This window comes from Fulmarus glacialis, unplaced genomic scaffold, assembly GCF_000690835.1.
Source record: "Fulmarus glacialis isolate BGI_N327 unplaced genomic scaffold, ASM69083v1 scaffold29758, whole genome shotgun sequence".
Taxonomy (NCBI): Eukaryota; Metazoa; Chordata; class Aves; order Procellariiformes; family Procellariidae; genus Fulmarus; species Fulmarus glacialis.
In genome coordinates, this window is record NW_009228103.1 from 1 (window position 1) to 16279 (window position 16279).

General features: G+C 40.0%; 1 protein-coding gene across 1 annotated transcript; it reads right to left on the reverse strand.

The window, feature by feature from the left end:
* Window positions 1-7: 7 nt before the first annotated feature.
* LOC104071385 (arylsulfatase D-like) lies at window positions 8-10313 on the reverse strand (the record flags this gene model as incomplete). The annotated part of the gene is made up of 7 exons (XM_009583385.1): window positions 10280-10313; window positions 7328-7477; window positions 6206-6327; window positions 4645-4767; window positions 1053-1476; window positions 194-334; window positions 8-20 (listed from the first exon to the last, which is right to left on the reverse strand). Coding segments are annotated over exons 2-7 (879 nt in total), but the record flags the coding sequence as incomplete, so codon positions are not given.
* Window positions 10314-16279: the final 5966 nt, after the last annotated feature.

The following is a 16279-nucleotide window of genomic DNA, read 5'->3' on the forward strand; positions in this document are numbered from 1 at the left end:
ACCTTAATGATTCTATGATTCTATAAGCCAACAGTGCTTATCCAAGATTGACAGATGTTCATGAAAAGCTTAGGACATTTTTTGTTCTTGTTTTTAATTCTGTTCCTTGTTCTTTTAATAACAACTGCATTTTTATTATATATACAGACCTAGGTATTAGGTAGTTGGAGACATTGTTATTTGCTACGGTGACTTACCCACCATCCAGTCCATCTCCTCTACATTGTCTCCATATAAACCATGGCTGCTCCTCCCAAGAAACTTCTCTGTGGTGAGGAGAGGGGTGTGGGAGTGTAAAAAGGAAAGAAAGAGGAGGAATGGCTTGTGCTTATTTCTAAAAAACAGAAATCAACACTTTGTTATTAGGGAGGAAGGTTCTCAGTACATACAGAGGTCAGTCGTGATGGAAAATGGTATTGTGATTTGCGTATATACATATTTCAACAATCATTTCAGAAACATCTTCCTTCGTTAGGTATTAAAACCCAGTGATTAGGATCTGTCTGATAAAATAATGTTTGGCTTATATAAAATGACCATCTTTTTTCCCTGAATCATAGATAGAAAAGTTCCAGATTGAAGCTCCACTCTCTGCTATTGCAAACCACCACAGTGCTACTGAAACAAAGGCAGCAGGTTCGTCTCCTGCCAGCTGTTGCCCAAATGTCAGTCCATACGATAAGGCTACCTCACAGCTCTACTTCTCCTTCCCCAGCCCACACATGCATTTCTACCATCAGCTGCTATCCCTTAAAGCTGCAATGTTGGTCTCATTGATAGAAACACGTATTTCCTCAAAATAGGCTAGAAATATTCAATCCAACCCATGGAAATTTGGAAACATTATGAGATTTAGTGAAGCTAGGAATAACAGGCATCCTTAAGCAGCAGCTAATTTTTTTGTTTAATTATATGTATCATTATTAATATTATTAATAATTAATAAGCATGTATATAATATTATAAAAACTATGAAGACTTCACATGGCCGTTTGAAAGTTGCAAGACATGCAAGAACCAGAAGAAATGTGATCAAAGGAAACACACTTTACCTTTCAATAAAGGAAATGGACTCTCTCAAGATAAGGGACGTAGTCCTGTCTGTCACCATTGGCTGCTCAGTAACTTCGTGGTTTCTCATCATAATGCAGTTCCAGTATCGTACAAACCCATAACTTGAGAACCAGGATATGAAGAACAGGAGACTAAACCCAGCAAGGCAGGTCAGAGTTTTCCAGCGGACTGAAATCAAGCCAGTCAGTCTTCCTAAGGCAGCGGTGAGTGTAACGAGGCCAATCATCTGAGTGTAAACCCAGAGTTTCCTTCTAAAGACTCTGTCCATCTCTGGTGTTTCCGTTGGTTGGCAGTCACTTATTAGCGTAAAAGGCATCCCATAAAAATAGTCAAACCCGTGGTTTAAAGGGTGATGACAATGGTCGTTGCGGAATTCACAGTTAACACCTTGATGCCACTTCCCTGAAAATACAGACTATTAAAATGGAAAGAGATAATATTTAAAAACGGGCTTTTCCTCATACAAAACATTTCTCAAAAAATGGTTGTTTTTTTTCTACTTGTGATAACTTCTTCATCCTGCATATAAACGGAGTATATAGTGATATAATGGGATATATCTTACGACTGATGAAAGTAAGCCTCTACAAATTATAAATTTCCCACAGAGTTACTGGTGCTCTGTATACATATTCATGCCTTGTAGCTTTGATCAAAATGTAAAAAACTGGACTATAAAGGGAACTAGAAACCGAGAAGAATAATTCAGCTTTTCAGAACTGAGCAAAAATGCACGGCCTTCCTGGAGACCTGTTGGGTATGAAATAGGAGGAAGAAGTCCTTTTGTAAGCACAGGGCAAAAAATATTGTTCTGTTGTCTCTTTACCTTCAAGATGCTATGTAGACTTGTTTGTGGAAAGTTTTGAATGGCTTGATGTCAGGACTATGGCAACACTTGGCGACATGTTGGTGCCAGAATGATAAGGGAAGCTATGGATAGCGTAGTCAAGTAACTGGCAGCTGAGCAGTGGGTTTGCCAGACAAACCACCAGATCCAGAAGAACTTGAGCTCAGGAGATCAGGATTTCACATGAAGCTGTACATATGTAAGTAAATTTGCTGATAATAATATCTCTGTATACTGGATGAGAATAAAAGGCCTTGTTTTATAAGTGTTTTTGCCATTTATTTGTATTTAATCAAATTTAAAAAGTCAAAGCTGCCTTCTTTTAAAGTCTGAAGTCTTCATGTATCAAAAGGAACATCTCCTGACCCTTTCCAATACAAGTTGTTCTTTATTACGAACATATGTCCACTATTATGATGAACGGCACATCAAAACCATGCTTTTGCTTCCCCTCCAGTCTATTCAAACAGACTGGTTAGGCACTTACACAGAGACATAACAAGTTGGCTCATTTGGCTTAACCACTGAAGTTTGTGAATATCTGAATCAAGCGACCAAAATCTACCTCTCATGAGAGAGATGAGGTTTAGTTGCGTTTTATGATCTCTGATGTAATGCAGGCCTTGGATACCAGATCTATAGATCAAAATGAACTTTTACAATTTTACTTGAAAACCAGTTTGCAACTAATTCTTGTCGTGGAGTAAAGAACTGTGTACTTACAGAAGGATATTATCCTAAAAAAATGGTTCACTATGTTACCAATACATTACTAGCAGTCAACCCTGAGCAAGTTTCAATAGAATTGCTGTCCATTACGATAGGAAGCAGAAAAAACTACTTCAGAGGAAAAAAAATGCTGCTTTTTGGATATAAATATAAAGAAAGAGTGAAAGTTCTATTCTAGGTGGATGAGTTGCTTCCAGCTAAAATCTCTACTTGGTTTACCTCTTGACATATTTAGAGTCAGTGATACAATGAAACAGGTTTGTAATCAATACATAGATGCATTGGTCATAAATACCGGTGCAGCTGAAGTATCTTTGGACTTCAGATGCACTCCAACACCTAAATCTCCAGCTGAGGTCGATAAAGGCTTCTGACATGCTACAAAAGACTCAAATCTCCAGAAGATAAACTGAGTGTATAATTAAGATAAATTAATCTTTGAGGGCATATGTTATACAACATTGGCTTTCTGTCTACAAAGAATCTGCAAAGCGTTTCCCAACAAAAAGTCTCATTATCACATCAAGCTGCAGGTTATTAATAGGATTTAACTCTGCAATTAAACTGGTTGTGCTGAGAGCAAAACAATTACAAACCATTCTGGTGAGACTATTTAGTGCTTATTCAGCTGTGGTGATGTGGGTAGGTGTTTTGTAAGATTTCCTGCTTCGTGACTTCAATGTAAAGTTCTTCTTATGGGTTTTTTGTGTCACTTATCACCAGTGCTTTCCATCATCCCCTAAGGTGCAATTAATCAGAATCTGTCAATCCAGTTAAACTAAGTGATGCTCTTGGTGTCTATGGTGTGATTTTAGCTAAGATGCCCACAGGTAAAATGCCAGCTTATTTTGCTAGCTAGCTTCTAGGAGGGGTGCAGCAGAATCCTGGCACAATTGCAGGACAATTCCTTTGGCAAAGTGGAGACAAATCTGATTGTTTTGTTAGTGATTACACGCTGAAGCTAAGCTGAAGCACATGGCTAATAGATGTGGGCTTTTTATGAGCTGATTAAAAGAACTAAAATAATCTGACTACAAAAATAACAGGAGAAGAAGATTCAATAACATAGAACTTAAAATGCTTGGAAAGCTTTCTTTAGTATTGTCCTGTATGGTTTAGATTTATTCTGCTGAATGAATACAAATCCATTCCTGCAGACACTTTTATTAATAAATTCAGTTTATTTGTGCAGCCGATTTTTTTATGTGTCAGACATAGATTTTGGATATTGACATTTAGATGCTCAGATAAGGTAGCACAAATAGCTGAAAATTTAGCTCAGGAACGTTTGTGTTTTATCAGTCTGTGGAACTATGTGACATACCAAAGATAAATAATTATGTGCAGCTGGATCATGACCAAAAGTTACAACTGTATTAAAAAAAAAAAACAAACAACAAACTCCTGTAAAATATAAAGTAAAATGGAATTCTTATTAAAGCTGAAGGAGGCAATGTTTTGTGGGCTGTATTGAAATCTTGGTGAACTACAGTGGCAAGCTGTAATTAAAGAAAAAAGAATCGCTTTGTTTCTGTTTTTGAAAGGCCGAATCCTGTAATATTATGAACTGGCTCTATTGTTTCAAGTAGCAGCTGTTCCCTTTTGTTGTGAATCTGCTCTGGGCTGTGTAAAGCATCGGCATGCATATTTAAATGGCACTCATGTTTTTGTTTTTTATGAAGTAGCATTGGAAAAATTGTCATATACCTGGTAGAATAGTATTCAAGAAATATTAACATATTTTCCATTATATATTTTAACAACCACAGCTGTGCTTGAAAACAGGTCAACAGTAAAGATTATTCTCTTTATCAGATGCTCGTTCTTTTAAGAGAGATTCTTTTTGGTCAGGATTTCTTCTTACCAGATAGTCTTAAATCAGGAAATAAAAATATTACAACTGAGGTATGAGCAGCTGCTAACTAAAACAAGTGGTTTGAGTGAGATGTGCAGGTGAAACACATTCTAGGCCATCTTTGGGAGTATCCCCATACCTATCAGTCCTGTGCTGTAACCTTGCTGCTGCAGTATTTTGGCAAAAGTGGTTTCGTTCGGAGGAAGCCCTCCTGAGCCGCCATTCCAAAAAATAACGCGGTAATTGTTTATAGCGTCCATCCCTACAAAATGCAATAATAAACAATCTTAGTAAGTATAACTGGTAGAGTACTTTTATCAAACACACTTCATTGTTTCCTGGTTTCATTGTTAAATGTTTATCCTAATGCTGTTTGTTTGGGGAAATTAATCTAGGACACTGGACCAGAATAAGAAAGAGTTAAGTCTCTCCATTGTATAATACCTATTCTTCTTTGTATCTCATAATGAGACATTTTATTATTTTATTTTATTTTATTTTATTTAGAATGGCACAGTTGTATAGGAGCTTCTATATGTCACAGTGGCATCCAGGCTGTATGAAGTGCACTTACTTACTGTGACTGTGAGGGCAAGGAGGAGGGTAGGGAGACTTCAGCCCTCTGTCAGCCTCAAACTCCAGCTTGCATAAGGCTGCCTGGGAACTCAGGATTTCCCTGCACAGTGGCAGGGCTGGTATCTGACTTCTGAAACCCGCAGAGTAGCTATCTAGCACCGCAATCTTCTCCTCACCTGCAGGTTTACACCCTGTTATTTAGCATTATAAACTGGCATAACCCCGTCATACAATGTTATGTGAAGTACAATCTGTCATGGAAGCGTTGAATGTTTCTGGCCCTGTTGTTATAGTGGGAGAGAGTCTGTACAAGCTCATGTGCATTTTCAAGCTATCTATCTCAGTGAGAGCTGCCATGATAAAAGTAGGATGACATTTCAGCTTCAAAATGCCTCAGGAATGAAGGCACTGAAGATCATTTGCAATAGAACAAGTGTTAGAGGGTTGCTGTTAGAAATATATAGAGCTATTTGTTTTTCATACCTCTTCATCTCAGTGATGCAGTTTGACAGGATAGTATTTTTTCTTCAAAAACAGAACGGGGAAAAATAATATAGCTGTCAAACTGTTATTTCATAGGGCGGATGAATTCTGACACACAGGTAACAAAGCTTTCCTGTAAACGACTCGTTTTGCACCTTGACTGGAGGGAATGGACACACATCTGCATAGATCTACTCTGCTCCCTGCAGGGCTGAGCTGTTTCTGATATCTGACGAGGAGTCACCCATGGCAGAAATTAACGTAACTAGTGCTTTAGAAATGTGTTATTATTGTTCAGGTTCTATGTAATGACTTTTTTGAATGTAACAATTTGTACTAACTCCTTTCTGGCTTCAATCTGTGCAATAGAGCACCAAAATGCAACTGAAGTTGCGAGCCGGGGGGGGGAGCAAGCTGCTCTGCAGAGCTGGTTCTTCTCTGCCCCAGGTGGGTTCATTGTAGATGCCACCTCAAAGGTGCTAGACATAGCTGGTGTGTCTTTGTGTGCCTCAGTGAGGGATGACATGTCTGTGGCACCTCTTCTACTTGCACACCCTCATTTCTTTTGTGCCCATTGTATGACATTTTTCCCTTCAGCAATAAAGTAATGTTTAAAGGCTGCTTGGTTTTGCAAGGCAAACCTGATCGGAGGGGATATCTGCCAGTAAGGAAAGCTGCTCTGCTGGGGGTGCAAAGTGGAGCCGCAGCGATGTGTTGGGTCAGTTTCACTCCTTCCTTTGCCAGGCGATCAATGTTCGGGGTCCTAAAAATGCAACCCGCACTGTCAGATATCATTCAGAGGGTCTTCAAGGGAATGGGGATGTGGAATAATATATTTATCTTTATTTTGGGAAGTTTCTTCTATTTGAAGATGGCCAGGAAATTTTTTTTTTATTTTATTTTATTGTAATTTTCTCAAGTGATGGGGAAATACTTTTTTTTTTTTCTTTCTTCATTACCTATGGCTATCTGGATAAATTTCAAGCCAATCATTCCTTCTTGTTTCCCAAGTCCTGTGAAGGGCCTTGCAGAAATGTACCCCACTGCTCTTGAAAAGAAAACCCATGCCTTGGGGATGATGCTATGCTGAAGGGGAGGCCTGGCCATGCAGGGCGCCATCAGCTACCTATGATCATCAGCTATCAGAAACTTGCTGGCCGGTGCCGATCAGGTTCTGAGAACTTTGCTGGATGAGGGCAGTGATCATACCAAATTTGGTTTTGTTCAAAGAAGTGACAAGCTGGTAGGAAGCCAGCAAGCAATACAGTGGCACAATTTTCAAAGAGAAGGCAAATTCTATGTCCTTGGGTCTGAAAAGAGAAGTATTTCCTAGCAACATAGCTCACTGAAGCGATTTAGACTGTATTTTGACGTGAGACTGGGAAAGAACGGCAAAACAGAGTCAAGTGAAATAATGAGGCCTTATATGTTGAAAGACGGGACAACGTTTCTGTCTTCAGGTATGTGTAAAAGCTTAGCATTTCTCAATGTCAGGCAATTAAGGAATACACAAGAACAGCTGACAAATTCCCACAGTAAAGTAGCTCGGGATAGCAGAGCTGGCCCGGGGAATGCCCTCTAGGCTGTGAGATAATCCTGGTAGTGCTTTACATTTACTGTTAATGGCACCCATGGGAAATCCTCCCATTTCTCCAGGAAATAAACTTGAAAAGAGCTGGAACAGCTGATGATGGGCAAAGGATTGCAGTCTTTTACATAAATAACACACCGGCTCTGTTCACTGTTATGCTCAGTTTTCTTACCTGATAGTATCATTCCCATAGCAACCTACGTCCCCTATGCCGAGGTCATCAGCCATCAACAGGACAATGTTTGGCTGTGTGACGATGGAAAGCTGTGTCAGCGGTGGCTGCAGAAGCAGACCAAGAATCAGGGGTGCGACCAGGGATGTCCTGGAACACAGAAGAAGGAAAGAAGCCAATGACCTGGCCATTCCTCACTCCTACTGCAAGTGGCTGAAGACCCTCCCACGTGAGCCTGGCTGCAGACCAGACCACTCTCTGCCCAGATGTAGAGGGTGTGTTAAATTTTGATCATTGACCCAAACAGCTGTCACGAAAAGGAAAATGTCAGGACCATAACTTTAAAATCTCCTTTTCTGATTGTTTCTAAACTTCCTATGAGCAGTCTGACTTGGCAATTTACATGTCACAGATGACGTGCAAGTTATTTTACTTTAGTGGCTTGGGATGTGTTTTAGAAGTTGGTCTGGGAAACCGAGAATGTGATCAACTTCCTCTGATGTCTTTCTCACCCAGACTGGGACCTTTGTGTTGTGAAAAAGTTAAGAACAAGAAAAACAAAGAAACAAACAAAAAAATCACATTGTGAGTATACTATACAGATAAACAACCCTACTCTTTTATAATACAGTATTATGTCATTATTAAACTTTGCTCACTTTAGATCTAAGTACGATATAACAATAATTAATGAACTTTTTTCTTACCAGTAAGATGTTAGTTGCCAAATCATTTCTGCATTTGGAGTGTTCAGATCCTGCAAAACCAAGAGAGAGAGCCTTGTCATGTTTACATCTTCCTAATAGTCACTGCAATAAAAATAGATTAAAAACTTAATCAAAGCCTATCAACGTTCTCTCTGTTTTATTTACTTCAGTGCACCTCAGATCAGACCCTAAATGAAGAAGAGTAAAGGCATTAATGTTATTTTTATTGCTAGCACTTCACTTCTTAGAGGAATTTTTCTTTTTGTGTAGAGAAGTTTACCTTAAAATAGCAAAATAATTCTCTTTTGTTACACGACTCAGCTGTGTGAAAAATACTTACTGTTCAGAAAGGAAGAGAAGAGCTTTTTAAAATACAGTCCTCAATATAATCTATTTTTCTGTAATCACAGAGAGAGTAGCAGCCTGCTGTTTCTTCACATAGTGTGCCAAATTTCCTTTCAGGCTTGTAAGAGAGATCTTTAGCTGTAGAAATTCTAGTCATCCTCTTCCAATGATGACATTTCCTTAGAAGACACTGAATTTGTGACCTCCTATTGTTTGACTCTAAGCTGAGCCTTTTCCTTCTTTGTATGTGTCAGATTTCAGGGTGTGATGCTCTTTTCCCCCTCTCTGCACAGCTTTCTGCAAAGGTTCCTCTGGGGCTTCCTCTTTCACTGCCAGGACAAGACAAACTGTTTAAAGGCTTTGAAGTAAGGGCTTCAAAGAAAGACTCCTTTCAAATTTATCCCACGTCTGGTTGAACTATCCCAAGTATCTCAATTTTATAAATTTGGTTGGTTTCACATTTTGCTTTCCAGAAATGACAATATTTAGCAGCTTAGTTAATATCCATAGTTCTTACATTTTATTCATCAACACTACAGGCCTCAATGGGAAAATTTAAATTTCTATGCTTAGGAAATCGGCATCCAAACAGCTCTAAACACTTGTTTACAAGCAGCAATGCTGATGCAGCATCACTCTCTACAGACACTCAGACTTAGTTTCCTGCAGTTGGATTTGCGCCTTTGCTGCATCCTAAGTAGGAAAGATACTGGAGGACACCTCAGCCGTCTTTTACACGTACATACTATGTGCCCGCAAAACAGTTGAATGGGAGTTGGAAATACTCCAATTTAATTGTGTAATTGGTTGTCACTAACTGCCTGTACTTCGCAGTAGAGATGATACACTGATTCAAAGCACAGGCTGGAGCTCAAGGCTGAGTTTCCTCAGAAGCTGCCTGTAACATAGCAGGTAATACACAGAAAACAGTTACCGCACTGACTGATGTTACCCCTGTCAAGCCGTTTCCTTAGTGAGAGGCGACGGGAGTCGGATCAGAGCAGCTTTAGCAGCCCGGCTGGGAACGAGAGGGACAGGGAAAGCAGCTTGCCCTGTTCCTCCCCTTTCTAAGAAGCCAGAGGGGCCCCAGGTCCCCGCGCTGCAGTCCAGCTCCTTGCTCAGCCCCCGGCAGCTGGGGCAGCAGCAGCAAGTGCCCGCCCGATTCACCCACCAGCAGTTGGGAGGATGCCTTTTTGGGGACCTCTTTGGGACCACTTTTGCCAAAGTGGCACTTAAGCTGTGCTGCAAGCAAACTCTCCGCTTTGCTATCTGAATTGAATTCGGCTTAAAGCAAAACTCCTCCCTCTCCCATTATTTAACCCGCCCAAAGTAATTTAGATTTTATCCCTTTCTTCATCCATTTGAATAACCCAGGGAGGTATAGCTTGCATATATTTCGTATTTTACTAACTGTTTTCCATTACTGATTGAACTTTTGTAATCTGTTTTTACTTTTCTATCAAAATACTCACAAGATACTGAAATCCCAATTCAAGCCACGTTGCATAAGAGAAAATATTCATAATTCTAGGTACACTCAGATACACACTTCACAAAAACAGTACCCATTTGTGGCTTCAGTTTGGCAACACTCAATGAAAGGTCTTGCAGGTAATTCCATTCAGATTGGAACTGTTCAGCCTGTGAAAATATCTTCTAAAAATTCCTGTTTTGTAGCCTTGATATATGTACAATAAAAGCCAGACTCATGATAACAAGTTGCCTGCAGCTGACTGCTCTCACTTTGCATGCAGACATGTATGAGAATAATGTTACTGCAAAGGGAAATGCCTTTTAAAAACTTCCTCGAGATATTTTTATCTACAGAAGCAAAAAAATACCTTACAAATGCCCATTAAAATTTTCCTGTCCGTTTCCCAACAGAGTAAGGGTACGGTACCTGGTCAAGTTACGCTCAAAGCAGGCAGCTGACACACTGGAGCATGAGCTTATTTTCAGTTGACTTAAACACATTAAAAATTTTTCAACGCAACGGCTGCTGCTACAGCACAGCATCTAACATCTGTTTCTGAAGGCAGTCCTTAAATCTGCCCTAGCTGCTCATGCGCACTTTGCCACAGGAAAGCTGTGTTATACCGGAGCTTGCAAGCAGCTGGATGGTCTAACTTACCCCAGCGTCCCTTAAGCTGCACGTCCCACTGCCGTTTGCACAACGATGACATTCATAGACGTGTGAGGGTCGGGCTGGGGAACACCAGCAATGTAGCTAAAATGCTTTCTGCCCAAGCAGCGGTTTCTCAAGGGAAGGGAAGGACCTCCTTCAAGTCTGAGACATTCCAATGAAAGGAACTATAAATAGCAGTTCCCCATAAACCTCTCCTCATTTCCACCAAGGAAAACAAAAAAATTTTGTACTTACGAAGCAGCAATTCTTTGTCTGTAGAAATAGAAATTGAGCAAATATCTTCGCTTTATAGCAGCCCTGAGTGCCTCCAGCAATGACAAGTTCACCTCTGCACACGCAGTGAGAAGCAGATTTAGGGTGTGGGGAGGAAATGCCAGCAAGAGACCTGAATTTGCTTTTGCAGAAAATGAATCGCTTGGCTTCACTTCTGAGTGCTGCGTGTTTCCTAGTCATCACTCAAATTATGGTTACATGCTGGCTAATGCTCGCTTTCTTGATTTTTCTTGTTTGAGTCCTGCTGTACTGAGAGTTTTGGGAGAGCATGAGATACTACCAAAGAGCAATCTTGCTTTACTGTCAGAATTTGCTGTGTTTTCATATCGTAAAAGAGAAGGGAGACGTTATCAGTTGGTGATTCATCACCAATTGCAGTGCTCAGGTTGGTTTGCTAGTGGAGCACCTCTGAGGCTAGTTACAGCACCATAGGTGATCCCTCCCCTGCTCTCTCCCACCTCAACGTTTCCATGCTGGAGTGGTTACAGCCAACACACACAGGAGAAGTGATGTGTCTGGTTTTCCTTCTCTCAGTGCCTGCTTCCTTCTCCCCACCCGTGTTATAGCATCTCAATCTGTACTTTCCAGTTCCCATTCCCCTTCACTCTGCCTTTAGCGCTTCAAGATTCATTAATGTAGGTAGGATTTCTTGTTGTCTGATGCCCTCTGCTGCTGTATATTTTCTAAAAAGAAAGCTCCTTCTGAGGTGCTGGGTTTTTCTGTCCAGATTGCAATCAATCCCAGCCGGGCCCTGCTGACTGGGAGCGCCCCTCTTGCAGCTGGGGTCTCCTCCACAGCTCTCCTATTCTCCTTATGTTTTTCCAGGACTTCTTGCAAATTCTGTAGTATTTGTAATGGAGAACCACAAACCATAACTGCTATGTCATTTACTAAATTTAGATATAGCAGAAAATTGAATGCACGTCTGCAGTTACACTGCAGGAGCACGTCTTCGTTGTTTTGTACGTAGCTGCCTTCTACCACAGAGAGAGCTAGACCAGATCAGCGCTGTAAGTAGCACTCGTTGAAATCTGGCTGCTGGGAATTACCGTCCAGGCACAGCTATGGTGTAATGAAGATAAAGGCGGGAGGGTAGTGCCTGTGATCTGAAGACTTTCCTCTCACAGTGACAACTTGTGCTTATTTTGGTGTTTGATCTTTGAAGGAAGGGAAGGTGAATGCCCTCTCACTGATGCTATGTAGAGACAGCATTTTTAAAAGGTCTAGTAGGCAAAGCTAATTTTGTTCCCAGCCCCTGCACTAACTGGCTCTACCTGTTTTTCTGTGGGGAAATCTTTAGGAAGTCTGTATTTGTTCAGAATGTGGAATGAATGTGGAATTTTGCAGAAGCCTTGCATAATCTTGTCTTTCACCCTCATTTTCTTTAAACTGACTACTGGAAAAGTAGCACTCACTGACCCTGACGAAGCACTTCAACATCTTAAAGAGTTGAAGGCCCAAGTTAGTAGTGGTTTGATAGTAGGATATGATGATTAAGAGGCTCCCTCTAGCGACTAATTTATTTTTGAAATCTTGTTACATTTCAGAGAACATTTGATTCACACTCTACCTTTCTAAAAGCCATTGCACAATTATGTAAAGTGCTGTTATTTCTTTGAACTCTGATTTACACTAGGTCCTCAAGGCCTGAGTGCCCAGGAGCCGTTGCAGAGCCTTACCTGTGGTCCTGGAGCACGTAATCCAGGTTTGCGACACCGGGAAGGAACCTGGTTCGTGCGCTCCAGGACTGCTCTGCCAAAGTGCGGTAAGTGGGGGTGAGTGGGAGAGTCACTTCAAAAATGCACTCCTGGTCTGGGATAAAGCAGTAGTTCAGATGCCCCAATTCCTGCCTAAGACTCGACTTAGAAGGCTGCTGCTCACAAGTGTCAGAGAACGATTCAGATTACTTCTACACCACCTAACCTCCCAAGGAAATCTAAAAATCAGTGTGTTTTTCCATTTTTGAAAAACAATTTGCTGTGCTGTCTAAGCATAACAGCCTACTTTGGCCAGTATAAATGGTAGGGGCCAGGAACCTGCATGTAGGCATGATCTAACTCTTCAGCAGAGTGGGATGGGAACTTAGCTAAAAAATGGAAACCTTTTTTTCTGGATCTTGCTCCCATGAGTTTTGGTGGATTCTTTATTAATTAAAAGCCATGAATAAGGTGTATAAAGAGCACTTACAACAGAAACCATGGTTCTGGATTTCCCTTTCAGGAATCCCACCTTTTACAAGAGAGAGGCTTGTTAGCTCTCTTCAGAGTAGCTTATAGCTTGTAATAAGATAGTTAAAAGCAAAAAGGGCGATGACCAGTCTGTCCAGCTCAGGAAAAACTGCTATAGATTATCTTTAATGGAAAAGAAATAGTCTTCTCCTTCTTGTGCTTGCCTGAACAAGAGGGTGCTTAATTCAGACTCCCGAGGCCCTTCTGCTGCCCTTGGTCATGCACTTTTTTTGTCGCAGGTTTACAGCTTCTTTTTTTGTGTTGGTTTCTTCCCACTCAGGAGCACACTGCCCTTGTGCTGTCCCACAGAGGTGGCCACTTCTCTGCATGCTGCTCTAGAGAGGCACCCACCTCCTCCAACCACGATATCATCACTCCCGCTGTTGACCTCTCTGGACAATGCAGGCCATGTATGCATCCATGGCAGTCTGCAGGGATACTGCTTTTTAGGAACAGTCACACGTAGGTTAAACATTTAATAACAGGCAGCACATATGTGTGTGAATACATATGTACATACTAGAATTTATAGAGCTTATTTCAAATATTTCTATTTTTTTCTCTTGGGAAAGAAGCGCAAAATAGATTTAGAACAGTTTTTAGGCAGTTGAGGCTGCTAGACTAAAATTTACACTGAAAATATTAAAAACCAAACCTAAACGAGAGTGTTTCACAAATAATAAGATCAATACAGAGTGGAAAGATCTGGAAAAAAAAAAATCATGGATTTTTTCTGACAAGCTATAAAATACACGAAACAGATTTTTATTTTGGTAGCTGGTGGAAGGCACATATCTAGAATGTTCCTAAAAACCCTGCCCTTTAAAACTGCTTAAATTTGTAAGAGGCTGGGATAAAGCACAATAGTGCATGAGGATCTGAAGGTATTACCTGATCCCACGTTCTGCTGCTTTATGAATTTTCCAGCACTGCAGCTGTTCTTGCAGATACCAAGAGCTATAGTCTCAGTAGGGTGCTATTCCAACTACAGGCGATGGTTAAAAATCTACAGTATTTCGTTTAAGACTGTTTTCTGATGCTGAGACTAAATACATTCACATAGGCAGAGACTATCTAGAAAAATTACTATAAGGATTTCACAAAATATTTTTACTATCATCATGATAATTTATAAGATAGCATACTGAAAAACCACAAGCCATCAGTGTCACTAAATAAAGACTTGATAAGGCACTCACAGGGTGTCACAGATTTTCAATGTTTTTATAAACTCAGGTAATATGAAGTCAGGATAATAAACTTTATGAAAGATTTTCAAGATGAAGTATAGGAGGCTTTAGTTTCTATTGCTTATTAATTAGCAATTAATAATAATGGGTATTAATAATTGGACATTAGATAAAATTATAGTAAAACAAACAGCCTAACAACTTTGAGTATTTCATATTCAGGTCAATTTTTCTGCCTACTGGAAAGTGATCACTTAAACCCATGATAGAGGAAGTCTATAATTCAACATCCACAGAGGTATGGACTCTTAAAAGGTAAAAGGTCTTGAGACTCCTTAAAAAGCTGGGAGCCATATCATAGAGCACGTGTTGCATAGAGATTGCATATGACTTGCAGGGGACAGAACAACACTCATGTTTGTCTGCAAACAGACCCAATGGCAAAGTCAAAAAGAAACCCTGGAGTACATTTTGGTAATGGTTACTATTCTAGATTTAGAGACATGTTGCTCCTTGTTACTAGAGTTCTCAAGTCAGCTTAAACCTATCTATATCTTCAGTATTTTTCTGGCAACTGCCACAAGCTGCAGTTTCTGAGCTTGGCATTTCAAAAGCCATGGCATACTTTTATTTCAAGCCTACTAATTGTAATAGTCACCACTGAAAAAACGGTGGAGAGTAAAAAGGGGAACACCAACCTTTAAATCCAGAGCATTAAAAATAGTTCGTGTTAAATCAAAGTCCTTTTAAATAGTATTTTTGTATTACAAGCTTGCAGAAGAGCACTTGTCTTTCAGAACTGAGGATCGAATTCAGAGTAGATCCTCTTGCCTATTTAAAATCACATAAATCGTCCATTGCAATCACAACAGTTGAGCATCCGAATGGCTCCAGCGCTGCAGAAAGGAGACGTGCAGGGATATTGTTTGCAGGGAATGCAACTTTGCTCCAGAAATCAATGGTGGGAACATTCCTAATGAAGCCACAAAGAAACAGTTTTGCTGTGATGGTCTACATAAAACAAAAACATGGATTAGGAGGCCTGAAATGTTTTTGTATCAATGGCATTCTTAAGCCAAGGTTGTACTACAGACTTCTGCTGGCATAGCTGTGTTGGTCAAGGGAGTGAAATGCATTTTTGCCGGTGTATTGTGGGAAAGAAATGGCTAAAACAAACTAAAGTGCTAGAATTTTTTTTTTTGGTACAAAATGCATCTTCAGCAGAACTGATTGGCTGATACCATATTCCACCGTGCCATTTAAGTGCTCCAAAAATGGATGTGGTCTCATGCTTTTCACTCATGAATGTGCTGTATCTTCTTCTAACATCTCACTTCAACATCTGTAGGCTTGCAGGGAGGTGAGTAGACAAACATATCAAAATACCCTTGGAATTTTTGATTATACCTTACATGCTGTGATCTGGAATCCAAATACTATAGCATCTGTAGCCTTGTAAAAATTCTGAGTACTATATTTCACTCTGTCTACCCCAATTACCTATCAGTTTATGAAGCTATAGATTTAATTCCTTTTCCCCCATGTGTACATTTTATTTTAATATGTCTGATTTTCCTACCCATTCCCTCCCTCTTGGCTTTTTGTGGTTTGTAATTAAGTACTGTAAACCCCCCTCTTTAAATTAAATTCTACTGCTAGCATAGCTTGGGGAAGGTCACCACTACAGAATATACCCACAAATGTAATTAGAAAGTTTCATCTTTTGCTCCTTCTATATATATCCATTGAGTCATTAAGAAATGTCTTTGAAAATTGTGAATTCTCTTTCATTTTCTTGTTACAGAAGTTTAAGTAGTGACTTTAGAGCTGGCACTGTATTAAGCACATTTTCAGAAGCAGAACTAGAATTCCCTTTCATTTTTAAAATGAACAAGTCTAATACTTGGCAAAATACTTCTACAGAAAACAAGTAAAATTTTGTTGTATTTTACATGCCACATATTTACTAACTATAGCACTCATTTAAGAGTCTCTTTATTTTCAGTTTTATCCTGGAATTTACCAGCTGGGTTTTACCAATGAAGAGGATCAGATTTCCCACA